Source organism: Centruroides vittatus, unplaced genomic scaffold (assembly GCF_030686945.1).
Source record: "Centruroides vittatus isolate TY-2023 unplaced genomic scaffold, ASM3068694v2 scaffold_1519, whole genome shotgun sequence".
NCBI classification, from domain to species: Eukaryota; Metazoa; Arthropoda; class Arachnida; order Scorpiones; family Buthidae; genus Centruroides; species Centruroides vittatus.
The window spans coordinates 383,727-397,797 of NW_027122682.1; the positions used below are offsets into that span (position 1 = coordinate 383,727).

General features: G+C 26.4%; 1 protein-coding gene across 1 annotated transcript in view; it reads right to left on the reverse strand.

The window, feature by feature from the left end:
- LOC136987385 (uncharacterized) overlaps positions 1–14,071 on the reverse strand; it is a 62,431-nt gene that overhangs the window by 25,444 nt on the left and 22,916 nt on the right. The window contains exon 2 of the mRNA XM_067285124.1: positions 7,839–8,007. Within this exon, the coding sequence (XP_067141225.1) occupies positions 7,839–8,007 (169 nt within the window). The remainder of the gene's footprint in view (positions 1–7,838; positions 8,008–14,071) is intronic.

Sequence of the window (14,071 nt, forward strand, 5' to 3'; positions counted from 1 at the left end):
ATCGTATTTACAGGCATAAAAATAACAAAAGAAAACATTAAGATTATAAACAATGACAATACATATATATATTTTTTTCCTTCTTATCTTTTATCTTATCGACCTTGTGCTACGTTAATGGACGTAGAAAGTATTTATATCAGATAAAACCCACTCAGAGTAATTAATTTATTGTACTTTTTACTGGATATTGATACTAAGAACGTTAAGAATTCACTAATAATGAATTAAATTAGGACTTAATGAATTAAATTTGAATTAATAATTATAAAAATTATATATAAACTATTGATAGAATTGGGGAAAAAACATTCATAAATTTAAAAAATTTTAATGACGATGAATTTAATCTATTATATAAACAATAGGAACAATTTGAGAAGAAATTTTAAAAAATTATTTAAGATTTAACTAATGATAAATGCCCATTACTTTATAAGTAAACCATTACTTATAAAGTAATGGGATAATGAATAAAAGGTTTAATCTTTAAGGAACCAATAACTTTAATAATAAAAAAGTTCTTTGAACATAAAGAGTGATTTTTTTAATTGTTAATTGAAGTTATTACTTCCATTAAATAGAATAGGTTATTAATTTAGAATGAACTAACTAATTACTTTGCTTAACAACATGCAGAAAACATCCACCTTTTCTTAAGATGAAGAAGAAGAAGAAAATTACCAAAATTTAATAACTATTGAATATGATTTATGACTAAGTTAAGAAAATTCTAAAATTTCTTGATAAAATAATGTTAAACATATATATTTATTTATGTACTGTACCTTCTTTAATCTTGAAAAGATTTTAATATCTGGAACCCTGCCAAGCTACTACAATCTACTGTATATCACCATAATAATCAGGCTTTAAAAGTTCTAAGAAAATAAAAGAATGAGATTCCTAGAACATTATACAATAGAAGAAGAAAAAAATCCCTTACTCCAAACAGCTGAGTAACTGGGATATTTAGATAAACAGTATACAATATGATTGATTTCTCTACAATATTTGCGAAGGACGCAAATGCACTCGATTCGGTTATTTGACAATAAAACTGATTATTATAATGTATGTTTGTACACAACTAGAAATGAAATCTGATTATTACTGTAAAAGTATTTCCTGGCAATAAATTAATTTTTTTGCAAAGTATTCATTTAAACGGCTCTCTTCGTCTTGGTCGTTTTTTAAAAATTGTTTTATTTCGTTACAGTTTTGAATTTGAAAGTATTTTAAGTGTTCCTATAATTTTTAATATCTTGAATTACAATTTCAAATTACATTACAATGTTCTAGTTCATAAGCATTTGTTAAATTTAACTTGGCATTCGCGGCACTTGTTCAAAAGTTGGGTCTTTAATTCGTTTAACTTCAAAGAAACTTTTAAAATCCTTAATAAAATCCACTTCTAAACAGTGATAATGAATTGATAGAATTCAAACCATTGTAGGAACTTAAATTTAGAATTTTTTTAAATGTTAAATTTATATACAATGGCATCCATTCTTTTTTATTTCAACTCCCTTATTTAATAAAATTCCACTTACTTTAAAGATGAAAAAAATTTATAATAAATGTCTCTGAAACTTCTTTAGTTTCAGCGTCGGCAAAAAATTTAATTCTTCTTTAAACAAAGAAAAAAAATAACTTAAAAAAGCATTTAAAATTTGAATCCTAATTCGTAAACATTTAAGTTCAAATGACTAGACATCTAGTTCTTTTTTAAAGTCCAGTCTGATGCTGGAGTAACCTTGCCAGCTCCCAGAGTTGATTTTGAGAGTTTTCCATTCTAATAGTAGAAAATTTCGGGTGATTTGATGTTTTTTTACTAAACAATACCAAAATAATCTTGCCTTATCTTTGGCCTAATTTTAATATATAACCCAAAAGGTGTTCTTGTCCAGTAAACATGGGAGAATTAGATATCAGTTTAGGAGTTTTCTAGTAAGTATGGGAGAGTTCTAAAATTTGTTAATTTTCTCAACTTCTTAATAAATAAACAGTTTTTTTTTTTAAATTGTTATACTTCTAAAATATTTAATATCTCAAGATGAATCGAGTTGGAACTTAAGTAGTTTTCTTTTCAAAAACATTCCTTCAAAATGAAGACACAAACACACTTCAAAAAGTCAACTTACTGCCCGTTATGTGTAAACATAATTATTATCCTTCTTCCTCATAACATATTATAGTTAAATTGAGTAGGAGATTTAAAAAATTTCTAGCTTAAATCAAAATTAATCAAAAATTATATTAATTCTGAAGATAAATATTTAAATATGATGCTTTTATGTTATTTCTGTAACAAAGAGAAAATTGCAGTGTTTCGTGTTTAAACCAGGATTTGAGATAGAATAGGATGTAAAATATTTATATTTAAGCATTATGTATATATTTATATTTGTATGCACACACATTCCTGCTAGATGAGAGGAGAAAACATCTTATTCCACTTCAAACACTAAATATTATGTATGTACTGTGCTGTGCTGTACTGTACATACAGCAGTGGCGTGCGGTGACATTTGACGATAGGGAAGATGGGCTGGCCCTGGACGGAATCATTGGAAGTATTATACAATATTTTTTGCATCCACGAGCTAAACTGCACAAGGTTGTGCTCTGTAAAGCGCAAGTGCGAATGTGTATAATCTGACCGCTTTACACCATTCAAATATTTTCGCCGTGGAAGCTGTCCTGTATGTAACAATATAGTGACATTGGAAATATGCATAAGAATTTATATTCAAATATATCATTGTTTTTCACATGTATATAAATTTGTAATAAGATACATAATGCGGTTATAATAAAATATTAATTTTAATTAATTCAAAAGCACGTTAAAATATGAAAATAATCGCACAAGCTTCCACGGACGGCACGCCACTGGTATACAGTATATTCGAATAAACAAAAATTATGTATATATTTAAGTCTGTAATAAAACATTTAATATATATTATTAATATTAATCAAATATTTTTTAAAAGAATAAAAATGCATTGTAATAAATTTTGAGCAATAATTAATAATAATAAGTAGTAATGATTGTATTCATTACATGATGATACCATTGTTATATTTATAATTAGCCAATTTTAAAATCATTAAGATAAGTAATTATTACATATTTATTGTAACAAAATGAATCTAATAATAAATAAAGAAGAATTTCAAGTGGTTAAGAACAATTCTTGTCAGCAGTAAATTGTTTTTAGAAGGAAGTATATTGTGTGTTGGATGAATAACATCTGGTAGTTAGTTGTAAGAAGAAAAATAGACGTCTACAATTATTTCTAAGTGGAAAAATTTTATTTTTTATGGAATTTTTAAGTGTAATTTTACATAAAAGAAGAAAAAAAAAGAAGAGTAAACAAACTTTAAATATCATAACTCAAAGAAACTTTTCATTTAATTTAATTTTTTTTTAAAAAGAATAAAAAGTATGACGAATATTCTATTTTTTCTTTCCTTATGTTAGTTTTCGAAATATTAAAACTTTATTTTTTCTCCTTTAATATTTTAAGAATATTAAATTGTATTTAAGAATATTTACAAATGTAAACAAAACTATAAATTAAAATTTATTTAATTACTTAGTTTCAATAAAGATTTTTATCGTGTAAGATAATATCGTAATAGTTTCTTTATGCTATATAATTTCAGATGTACTGTACTTATATTTAAATTTTATAATCATATAAATTTACCAATATATTATTAGAAAACATGTTAATTTAACCTGAAATCAGTCTCATAACTGGGGTCTGACAAATTTTGATCCTACAGTGGAGGCTCCAGTATAAGCACTTTTCATAATGTCTAAGCTTAGGACTCAAACTCATTCTCTCTGTCTCTTACAGTTAATCGTGCTTAAAATTTACACGGTTAAATATATATTAATTCGTCGATTTTTTTAAAAGTTTAAAAACATTAATAAGCCGAACAATCGCCACATAGAATCGGGCTACTTTACTACTATTATTAATAATTAAATTCTAAGTAATGTAAAGTAGCCCGATTCAGTTCTGTTCGGCTCGTTAATAAAACAACTGTTTACAGATGTTTAAAAATATTTTCATTCTCCAGAACAATCAATTCAAACCTTTTTAATGCAATTTACTCGATAAAATAATTGATACACTAACATTTTGTAAACGTGCAATCAATACACAAACATATCTTTTCATATACGAAAAGAAACTATTTTCTTTCACTCAACAAAGCAAATAAAGTTTCTGGAACAATAATGAATTATATACTCTTCTAAATTTAGTACAAAACAAGTGGTTTAGTCCTTGAATAATGAAATAATCTAGAAGATATGAAAGGAGGCAATGTCCTTTAACTGTCGAAAGCATAATCTACTGAAAAGAGTATCTGTTTCTCGTAGCGAGATGCGCAAGAACTTTTCCTTATATTACATACTCATTTTCCGCATGAGAGAATTTTAGGAAATAGATACAGTAATCTTAATAGATATGTAATTATTTTAATCCTTTACCAGAAAATGTCAAAAGTGCATTTGCCTTTATTGAAACATTTAATTTTTTATAATACAAATTTATTTAAAAAATTTATTGAAACAGAAAATATAATTTTAATATATGTATATATTTATTTAATTTTAATGCTGTATATTGTTCTCTAGTTAACAAAATGAATAAAATATGAAATGAATCCAATTCAAACTAACACTTTCAGGGTTATGCATGTCATTACGAGGAAGATTTAAGAGAAAAACGAAGACCGAGAGAAAGTACTTTAGCTTGAAAGTGCTAGAATTTTACGAAAATACTTTACACCAAGAAAATCGAAAATAGTTTGATCTAAATTAATTATGCACTTATAACTTTCTAAAATGAGTTATTTACGTAACAGAAAAAACCAAAACGTTTTTTATATCAAATCAAAAACTTACATTACGTTACATTATAATAATACAGAAATATTAAATTAACTTGTAAAAATCAGCTGAATCATTTACACTCCTATTGATTTGATTTTGAAATCATCAATACATTAATCTTTCTCCGCATTTCTCATTACGTCAAAATTAACGATTATTAATTACAGTAACAAGAAATCTTACAACATTAACATGTAAAAATATAATTACATTTAATATATTCTCATTACAAAACAGCTGACTAACTGTTGATTATATTCAATTCTCATTAATTTATTAACTTACGATTCATGATACCGAATTCTTGTATTCGAAATATACAATTTAAATCGAAGTATTAATCCAAACTCTAAAATTTTCTATCTTAGAAATGAATCATTAAGAATCGTGCATGTAGCGTTAGTCTATTCAATATATCATGAATAGACGTAATTTTCAATAATTCATTTTTTGAACTTCTTTCCAATACGTGGTTTTAAACAGAGACCGTGAAAGACACGCTAAGCTCCACCTCTTTGAAATCCATAAAATACATGAAGAAAAATCAATAAAACATAAAAACCTATTTCATTATTTTCAAAAGAAACCAATTTATATCACGCATGATATTTTTTACGTATTAGACTAAACATTCGGACTTCTCCGGTTTGAAAAGTGCAGATATAAGAAGGATATGTTAAAACGATTAAAGAACACATAACTTAAAGTCTTATTAACTATATTTATTATTATTAATTAATTGATTAATCCAATGTCGTTTATCTTCTACCAACTTCACAACAGCTAGCATAATGCCAGCAATATTGTATTATGAGTAAATAACAATTAAAATGATTAACTTAAAGCACTGGTTAAGATGGATAACAATAGCTGATAACAACTGTGTGTTATCAGCCGCACGTTGAGCTGCTACCATGAAAATAAAGCATAAAAAGGCCTATTTACTTAAAGATAGTAACTCGATTTTGATTACAGTAAATGTAGTTTTTATAATGTATTATAACTTGTATGTTTTGTGATGCTAATTTTGATAACCGTATCCATAATTACAGTAAGTGGAGTCTACTATATTGGTGGGGTGCATTCAGTATAATGGTTACAATTAAAATTATTTAATTACTAATTTAATAATTATTAGTTGAAGTTGTTCGTGTAATAAAAAATAAGTCAATTATAATCAAAAAAAGAAAAATATATGAATATACGCAGCCAGATCACGACATAAGTTACGTTCTCGAATGAAAATAAATAAATCGAAAACATTTTGAAAATATGAACACTCGGTCAGACCTCTCTCACCGAAAGCTATAAAAGTTTATTCAATATCTGGAAAGCTGTAGATGCAATAAAATTCGACAAAACTTTTAATAGAATGTAGTTTGCCAAAGAAAATATAGATTTGTACTACAGAAAATTGAAAAAAAAAGACTATGAAAGGACAAATTTAACTGCAGACTCTATTTTAAAGGAAAACTTTCAAAATAGATAATTCAAAGAAATTGCAAACAAGAAAAAAAATAAAAAAGAGAGAGAGATGTAACACGCCAAACCAAACACACTAGTTCTTAAAATTAGGCTGTATGTAAAAAAGATTAAATAAGAAAATACTATTCTATTTTAGTTAGTTTGTTTGCTATTCTGGTAATCATATATATCAATTTTTAAAAACACAGTGTACTCTCACTAATCTGAACTAATTACTGAGTTTATCAAATTACTAGGATTATATACATAAATAGAATTCAAAAAGGATTGCAGACAATTCATTACGTGATTTATTAATTATTTAAATAACACTAAGAACCTTATTTCTTCCTAACGTTTTTAATGAATTTGTATTCGTAAAACAAAAACGTCATTAAAATTACGAAAGACCATTAATATTCTGATTTATGCATTTGTATTCCAACATTTTTTAGTTTATCCGGTACACGTATTTATGAAAAAACGGGTAATAAATATTAATTTTACAAATTTATCATGTTTTTAAAAAATAATCTACAATTACTTTTTGTTTCTGAGGGGAACATTAAACAACAAAATAAACCAACTTAGTTTGGATTAGCAAGAGTACGCTAATTCAGTTCAAACTGTTTCGTTCGAAGCGGAAACATTTAAAAAAAGGAGAGAAATAAAAGAAGAGTTTCGAATTTATCTGCATTTGAGGAACTTCCTTAAAAATTAATTAATTTATAGTATTAGAGAATAATCAATAGCATTGTAAAAGGATTAAAATAACTAAATTTTTATACAATAATGCCAAAATTAAAATTATTTCTGTACAATAATGAGAAGTAATATAAGATAAAAAAAAACTAGATCAGAGTTATTACGGTAATTGCGAACTAATATATGAAAAATATATAAATAACACTTAAAAAAAGCGTAAAAATTAATTTCTTAGGATTAGATAAAACTTTAAAAATTAAATTTTAATTTTTAATTACAAAGAAAATTAAAATTTCTTGCAACGTTAATGACTTACGGAATGCTGTTCTACAATTTACAAGATTTGAATGTGTAACCTGATAGCTACTAAGAACTGTTGAAATTGTTTATTTGATTATTGCTGGAGATTAAAGATTTTGTCTTATATTTGAAAATAAAAGCTTTGAAATTTAAAATTTAAGAAAACCAAAATTATTACATAACATTTTTCACCATCTTCAGCATGCAAAGAATTCTAACCAGCAATGCAGAACACGAGTTGAATCTCTAAGTTTTACAATACAATTATCATAGTACACGTATCGGAATAAAAATTAATTAAAATAAAATTAAACATTCAACACATTTCAATACAAAAGTTACATTTTCTATAATTAAATAGAATTATATAAAATAGCGTAATCAAAAATATAAATAGTTAATATGATAAATTCAGAATTTATGTAAAAATAAAAACTCACCCAAGGAACTTAACACTGATGGCCTGAGAACTGATGTATACCTCCCACTGTACTTATATCTGAATCTGTTATTTGACTGGATTGAATGGGACTATTTGGTGATGGACTATCTTCTAAAAGAGATGCTTCAGATGGATATTCAAATGTTGATGTAGCTGTGTCATTGAACTGAATTCTAAGCTAAAAAAAAAAAATAAAATAGAAAGAAAAAACAATATTTAATAATGATTACGAGATTTCTAATAACTTCTAAATCTTTATAAGAAAGGGTCAATATAAAATTATATTTAGCCGACTATTAATATAGTTTAATTGCTTAATTGTTAACGAGGTCAAAATTCAATTGTGCGGTAAAAATATATTTAAAACCAACTTTATCTATATTTAACATTCTTACTCTTTACAAAATAATTCTTTTTAAACTCAAATTACTACAGTCTACGAGTCTGTTATAATTAGAAGCTGTGATATATTTTAAACTACGTATTTAAAATTCGACTTTCTTAACAATTTCTAACGTTTTACTCGCTAAAACGTTATATTTCGATGTCGTATATTAGTGAAAATATGGACAAAAGTAAATAGAAATATTAATGTAATTTTACATATTAAAAAATGCTGATTAATTGCATTCTTCTTAAATTTTTAAAATCATATTCAAAGACTTTTTTAAATTTGGACGGCAACAATAATTTATCCGTTCCATTGTTTCGGAGATAAATTACCGAAGTTCCATTTCGGTCCCGCTATCGTCGAGCACAAAAGAAAAATCACTGGTCTGAACCTTCTAAATGAATGGCCATAATAGCTGCAGTAGCCAAATCAATAGAGCAACTCCTTTCCAGACTGGTAAGATACAATAGCCAATTGGCTAGGAAGAAACTCCCATGATTGATTACATAAAATATAAAGTTTATTCTATTTGAATCTAATATACAAAATTTGAAATTTAAATTTATTTATACGATTTTCTCTTTCTTTCTTTTCTCAATGTAGGTCCTAGATTTATCCAGTTTCACTTCAACAAAAACCTTGTGGATAAAGAATAATATTGATCAAGTAACCTCTTACAGTCATTGCGTTAAGATTCTTGTGTGATATATATATGCTGCAAATCAATTACTTACAGATTACAAAAGAGTTTTAAACTCGATTATTATAAGATCAGATAAAGATAAAATTTATTGCATGTAACAGTAAAATGTAACTATCAAAAGCACCTTAATTTTAAAACTATTTTTGATTATGATTTATCTTTATTCAAATTTATAATAGCTTTTCAAACAATATACTTCTTATATATATATGGATATCTTCATAATTATATATAAAAAATATAAAATAGGCTTTCGACTAAGTCCCTGACCATCTTCGGCTCATAACTCCGTTAACAGATTACGCAAAATTTAACTCTTTAATTTAAAACCTTTTCTACATCTGTCTAATCAGTTAATTGAGTTGTTTTAAGCTAAAAATAATCAGATATTTGGCCAAAAATTTTCTTTTAATAAAACTGTTGACTACCTGAACTAAAAAGTTATTTTATTTAATTATGCTATTGTCATAAGATAAAATTTTCTATAACATGCAAAAAGTTGGGTTTAATAAAGGATTTAAAATAACTGTTCCTTAAAAACTTTATTCTAACAAATGTCTGACCAGGAATGGCTTTACGTTCACAGCTCTCTATTGCACTCAGATGACTTATAGCTTCACCCCCCCCTTACATACAATACATAGCAATGATTGAGGCCATGGGTGGAAAGAAATTCCCAGTCAGTAGAGTAATAAATCCATAAACAGTTATATTTTGAGTGACCAATTCCAACTGTACAATAATAGGCTACGAGCATAATATGTATACAATATATAAGGAAATAGCAAGGTATACGGACATCCAAATTGCGTACAGACGCTATCCAACAACGTATAAACTGTTATATTTTGTTCTAACTTAACCATTTTATAATAATTTTTAATTCTGATGTATTATTATGTATTCTCTAATATATCTCATATTATTACTATGAAATTTAGCAGTTACAGTAATGTTTTTATTAAAACTCATATTAATATTGAAACATGCCATAATAAATTTATAAAACTATAAAAGAATTTTAATTAGGTATCTATCAAAATCTAAAATGGTTAAAAGATTAGAATATTCAATTTTATTACACTTTTTACAATACTTCATTTTTACACGCAAATAATAAAATGAAAATCAAATTTCAAAACGACATTTCCGTGAAATAATTACTAAAAAATGTAAAAACTTAATTGATGTGTAATAAATTTGATCTGCTGATATATTGGAATGTTTTGAGCGAACTCACTTTTATTAGCGAGGTTGAGGCCGAAGTTTTAAACGCGAAAACGTGTACGTCGGACGTTCGGCGCCGCTTTCTCGTAAACCTAGAAGTTTGACAATGGCGTTTGGAATTCCACTGACTTTCCAAACATCATTGTCAAACTTCTAGGCTTACAGGAAAGCGGTGCCGAACGTCCGACATATACGTTTTTGCATTTAAAAGTCGGGCCTCAACCTCGCTATTATTTGAACTTAATCTAAGTGATGAAAAGGTAAGTTCAGTTGGGAAAATGCTATTTTGGATTCCCAAAAATTGATGATTGAAAATATAAATAATGGAACCTGATGATGAATTCAATCAGTTGAAAATATTTGGTCTTTAATAAATATTCTTGCTGGTATTAAAGATTTCATTATCCAACTTTAAATTCAAAAATTCTATTATTTTATGTAAAATTTATATTGACAAACACACTAGATAAACAGAATCTTTGTTAATTATAAGATTTAAGTGATAGATAAAAATATAAAATTCATAAATTTTTTTTTTAAAATAAAATTAACTAAGGAAATTAATATTATCTTGCAATTTAAGCCTTTACTATTTTAATATTGCACACTTTCGTTTATTCCCATTGCGATATTAAGAAATAACATATATATCAACTCAATTCAATTACTAATGGCAAATGAATTGCCAGATTATTTATTGAGTTATTACAGTCCGATAAATAGTCCAGAAATTTGTTTGGCAGTAATATTACGAAAACTGTTGAGGAATTTATTTGTTGTAATAGTGAATTTCAGACATTTGTTTGCTTATTTCCAGAAGAATTTCATAAACCAAAGTGCATGTAGACAATGTCATCTTGAATTATTGATATTATAATCAAATATTCTATTGAAAAAAAAAGAAAGAATATAGCATAAAAAGAATGCAATTTATCATATACAGCAAACTTAATATTTATTAGCTATTTCCAAGATTATATTGATCACATTCATATATAAATTCTCTTCTAAGAATATTTGAATTTTTTATAAAACCAAAGCTGTTCCTACATTAATTTATGCCTCGGATATGTGTATCGAGGATTTATGTACAGAGATGAGATAGTAGAAAAATACAAGCAACTAAAACAATGTTTCTAAGAGCCACTAAAGTTTGTACAAGACTGCATTGTTACAAGAACAAAGACATTAGAAAGGTCTAAGAATATAATTTCGTCAATGACAAAATTAAGTCATTTAGAAAAGACTAAAACATGACCGTAGACTGGATGAATAATAAGAATTTTGCTTGCTAGTTTGGTAAAGAGACAGAGACGACAAACAACAAGACAGTGATAATTTGCCTAATCTGTGATTGGATTACATTGATAATGATGACAATGACAACAATGATTTATTCAGATTTAGTCATCATGAAATAAGAATTTACTACAAAGTATCAATACCAAGAAAATTTCGTATTTATTTATTTTAAAGAGAACAAAACATTCAAATATATCAATAATTATACAATAAAATGATCTAAATTTTTCTTTAATTAAAATTCAAAAATATTATAAAATCTTTCAGAAACATTTTAATATTTTTTAATATTCTTTGTAAAAAAAAAAATGACTGCGGTGGTTGACAGTTAAATTTACACACATAAAATGCTAATAAACATTCCAGGAACCACCTTTTTTCTGTTTAAACTTGCCATAAAACATTATTCAAGACAATACAAATTCCATCCTCAAATTCATAAAAAAAGTTTCAAGAACAAGATATTATAACTGATTAAAGTTAAACCATTATAGTATCTTGTTCTTTAAATCTTATTTTTATGGATCTGACGATGAGCCTTGTACCATTTAAAAAATGTTTTATCACAATAAAAAATAAAAGTGGCTTCCCGAATGTTTATTAGTGTTTTTGGTTAATGTTACCTTAGGTAGCCAAGATGGCGGCTCGTCTCTAATTCCAGCAAGGAAACGGTGGGACTCATGTTCTAACCTAACCTAACCTATTCTAATAATTTGTTTGCTAATAATTATGGTAATTTATTAGAAGAGGTTAGGTTAGGTTAGAATGTGCGTCCCACTGTTTCCTTGCTGGAATTAGAGACGAGCCGCCATCTTGGCTACCTAAGGTAACATTAACCGCGGTTTTTATGTTGGAATATTTTTAACATCTAAAACTCGAAAATAAGTATATTTATTAAAAAATAATTTTTATTATTTAAACACAAATACATTCGTTAAAATTTTCATTTGTTTTTGAGAGCTTATACATGTAATATTCTCTACCGTTCATGAAAGTTGAAAGTACTCTAGAAGAATGGTATGCAAACTATGAATCACAAAAAATTGGAATAATAATGAAATATGATGTATAAACAGAAAAAAAGCAAATGAATTAATTCTGAGAATACATTACTGTTGGATAATTAGAACTAATAAATAACTGAGGTCATATCAGATTTCTATCTAAAAAAGAAGATCACTGGTAAAAAAAAAGTTTGCAGAACACTACACTAGAATATAGTTCCAACATTTTGTAAAATTATAAAATCTTATATTAGTAATAGAAGCATCTTTCCAGATCAATCCCTCAGAATATAAGCATTAGCCCAAGACAGAATTACCTGACATCTTTATTCTAAAAGGTTCAATAACAGTACTTCATACATATAGATTTGAGTAATATTTAGGTCCTTATTTTATAATTTGTTTCTCTATTCTCTTTATGATGAAATGTATAAAAGACAATAGCGAGGTTAGGGCCGAAGTTTTCAACGCAAAAACGTGTTCGTTGGACGTTCCGCGCCGCCTTCCTGTAAGCCTAGAAGTTTGACAATAGCGTTTGAACGTCAGTGGAATCATGCTCGATGTTCCAAACGCTATTGTCAAACTTTTAGGCTTACAGGAAGGTGGCACGGATTGTCCAACATACACGTTTTTGCTTGCTAATATAATAAGTAAATATTTTTCTATGTAATCTGATCCATATGCGATCAGATTACATAGGGAAATATAAAATAATAAAATAAACTTTATACTTTAACATACTTTATTAATGATAAGCAATTAAACTAATAGCATATTTAATAAAAATACAATCTTTCTCAGAACCTGGAAATTCAAAAATCCAATTTTGAAACAATATTAGAATACCGAGGGGTAAAGTACTTTAAAATAAAGTAAATTTCATTTTTTGCCTTTAAATTGCATTAGTTCTTAATATCATATTCTTACGTTTTAATAACTATATTGTAATCAAATAATAAATTTAATTGTGAGATATAGACTTGGAAATAACAGTAAAGCATTTCAAATGTTATTCCCCATAAGTTCACAGAAAATTAGTGTTCAAGATATGTTTCTCAAGGCATAAAGAGACAGTAACAAGTATGGTTGGCTCATAGCATCACCAAGTTTACTTCTCATAAGTATGGTAAACCTTTTATCTGATCAGTGCCACCTTAATTATTAGACTAATAGAGCAGCTGCCTAAGATGCTAACAGTTGCCACCTCATAAGACTCTTCTATCTATTTTTACTGATGAAATTGTCTTTTACACTTTTATTATGTTGTAAATGAATCAAATTTCCAATTTTATTTGTTGTTACTATTTTTGTATCCCCAAGTAAAAGCATATAAAAAGTAGAGAGTTTAGTATGGAAAGTATAATAAGGAAAAAAAGCTACTATTCTATATAATACATATCCAGATGATTTGGAAAAGAATTTTATTGAAAATTTTTGCATTTTAAGCACAAATATACTACTCAATAACAACATTACATCAAAATCAAAGCTTAGATGAAAAAACCATAATTAATTCAAATAGTGAATCTACATTCCTAAATGTTGTCAAATGTTCTGAAATGTATATTAAGAATTTTCATCAGTATTTCATATATCAATTGTTTCAGCCTGAAGC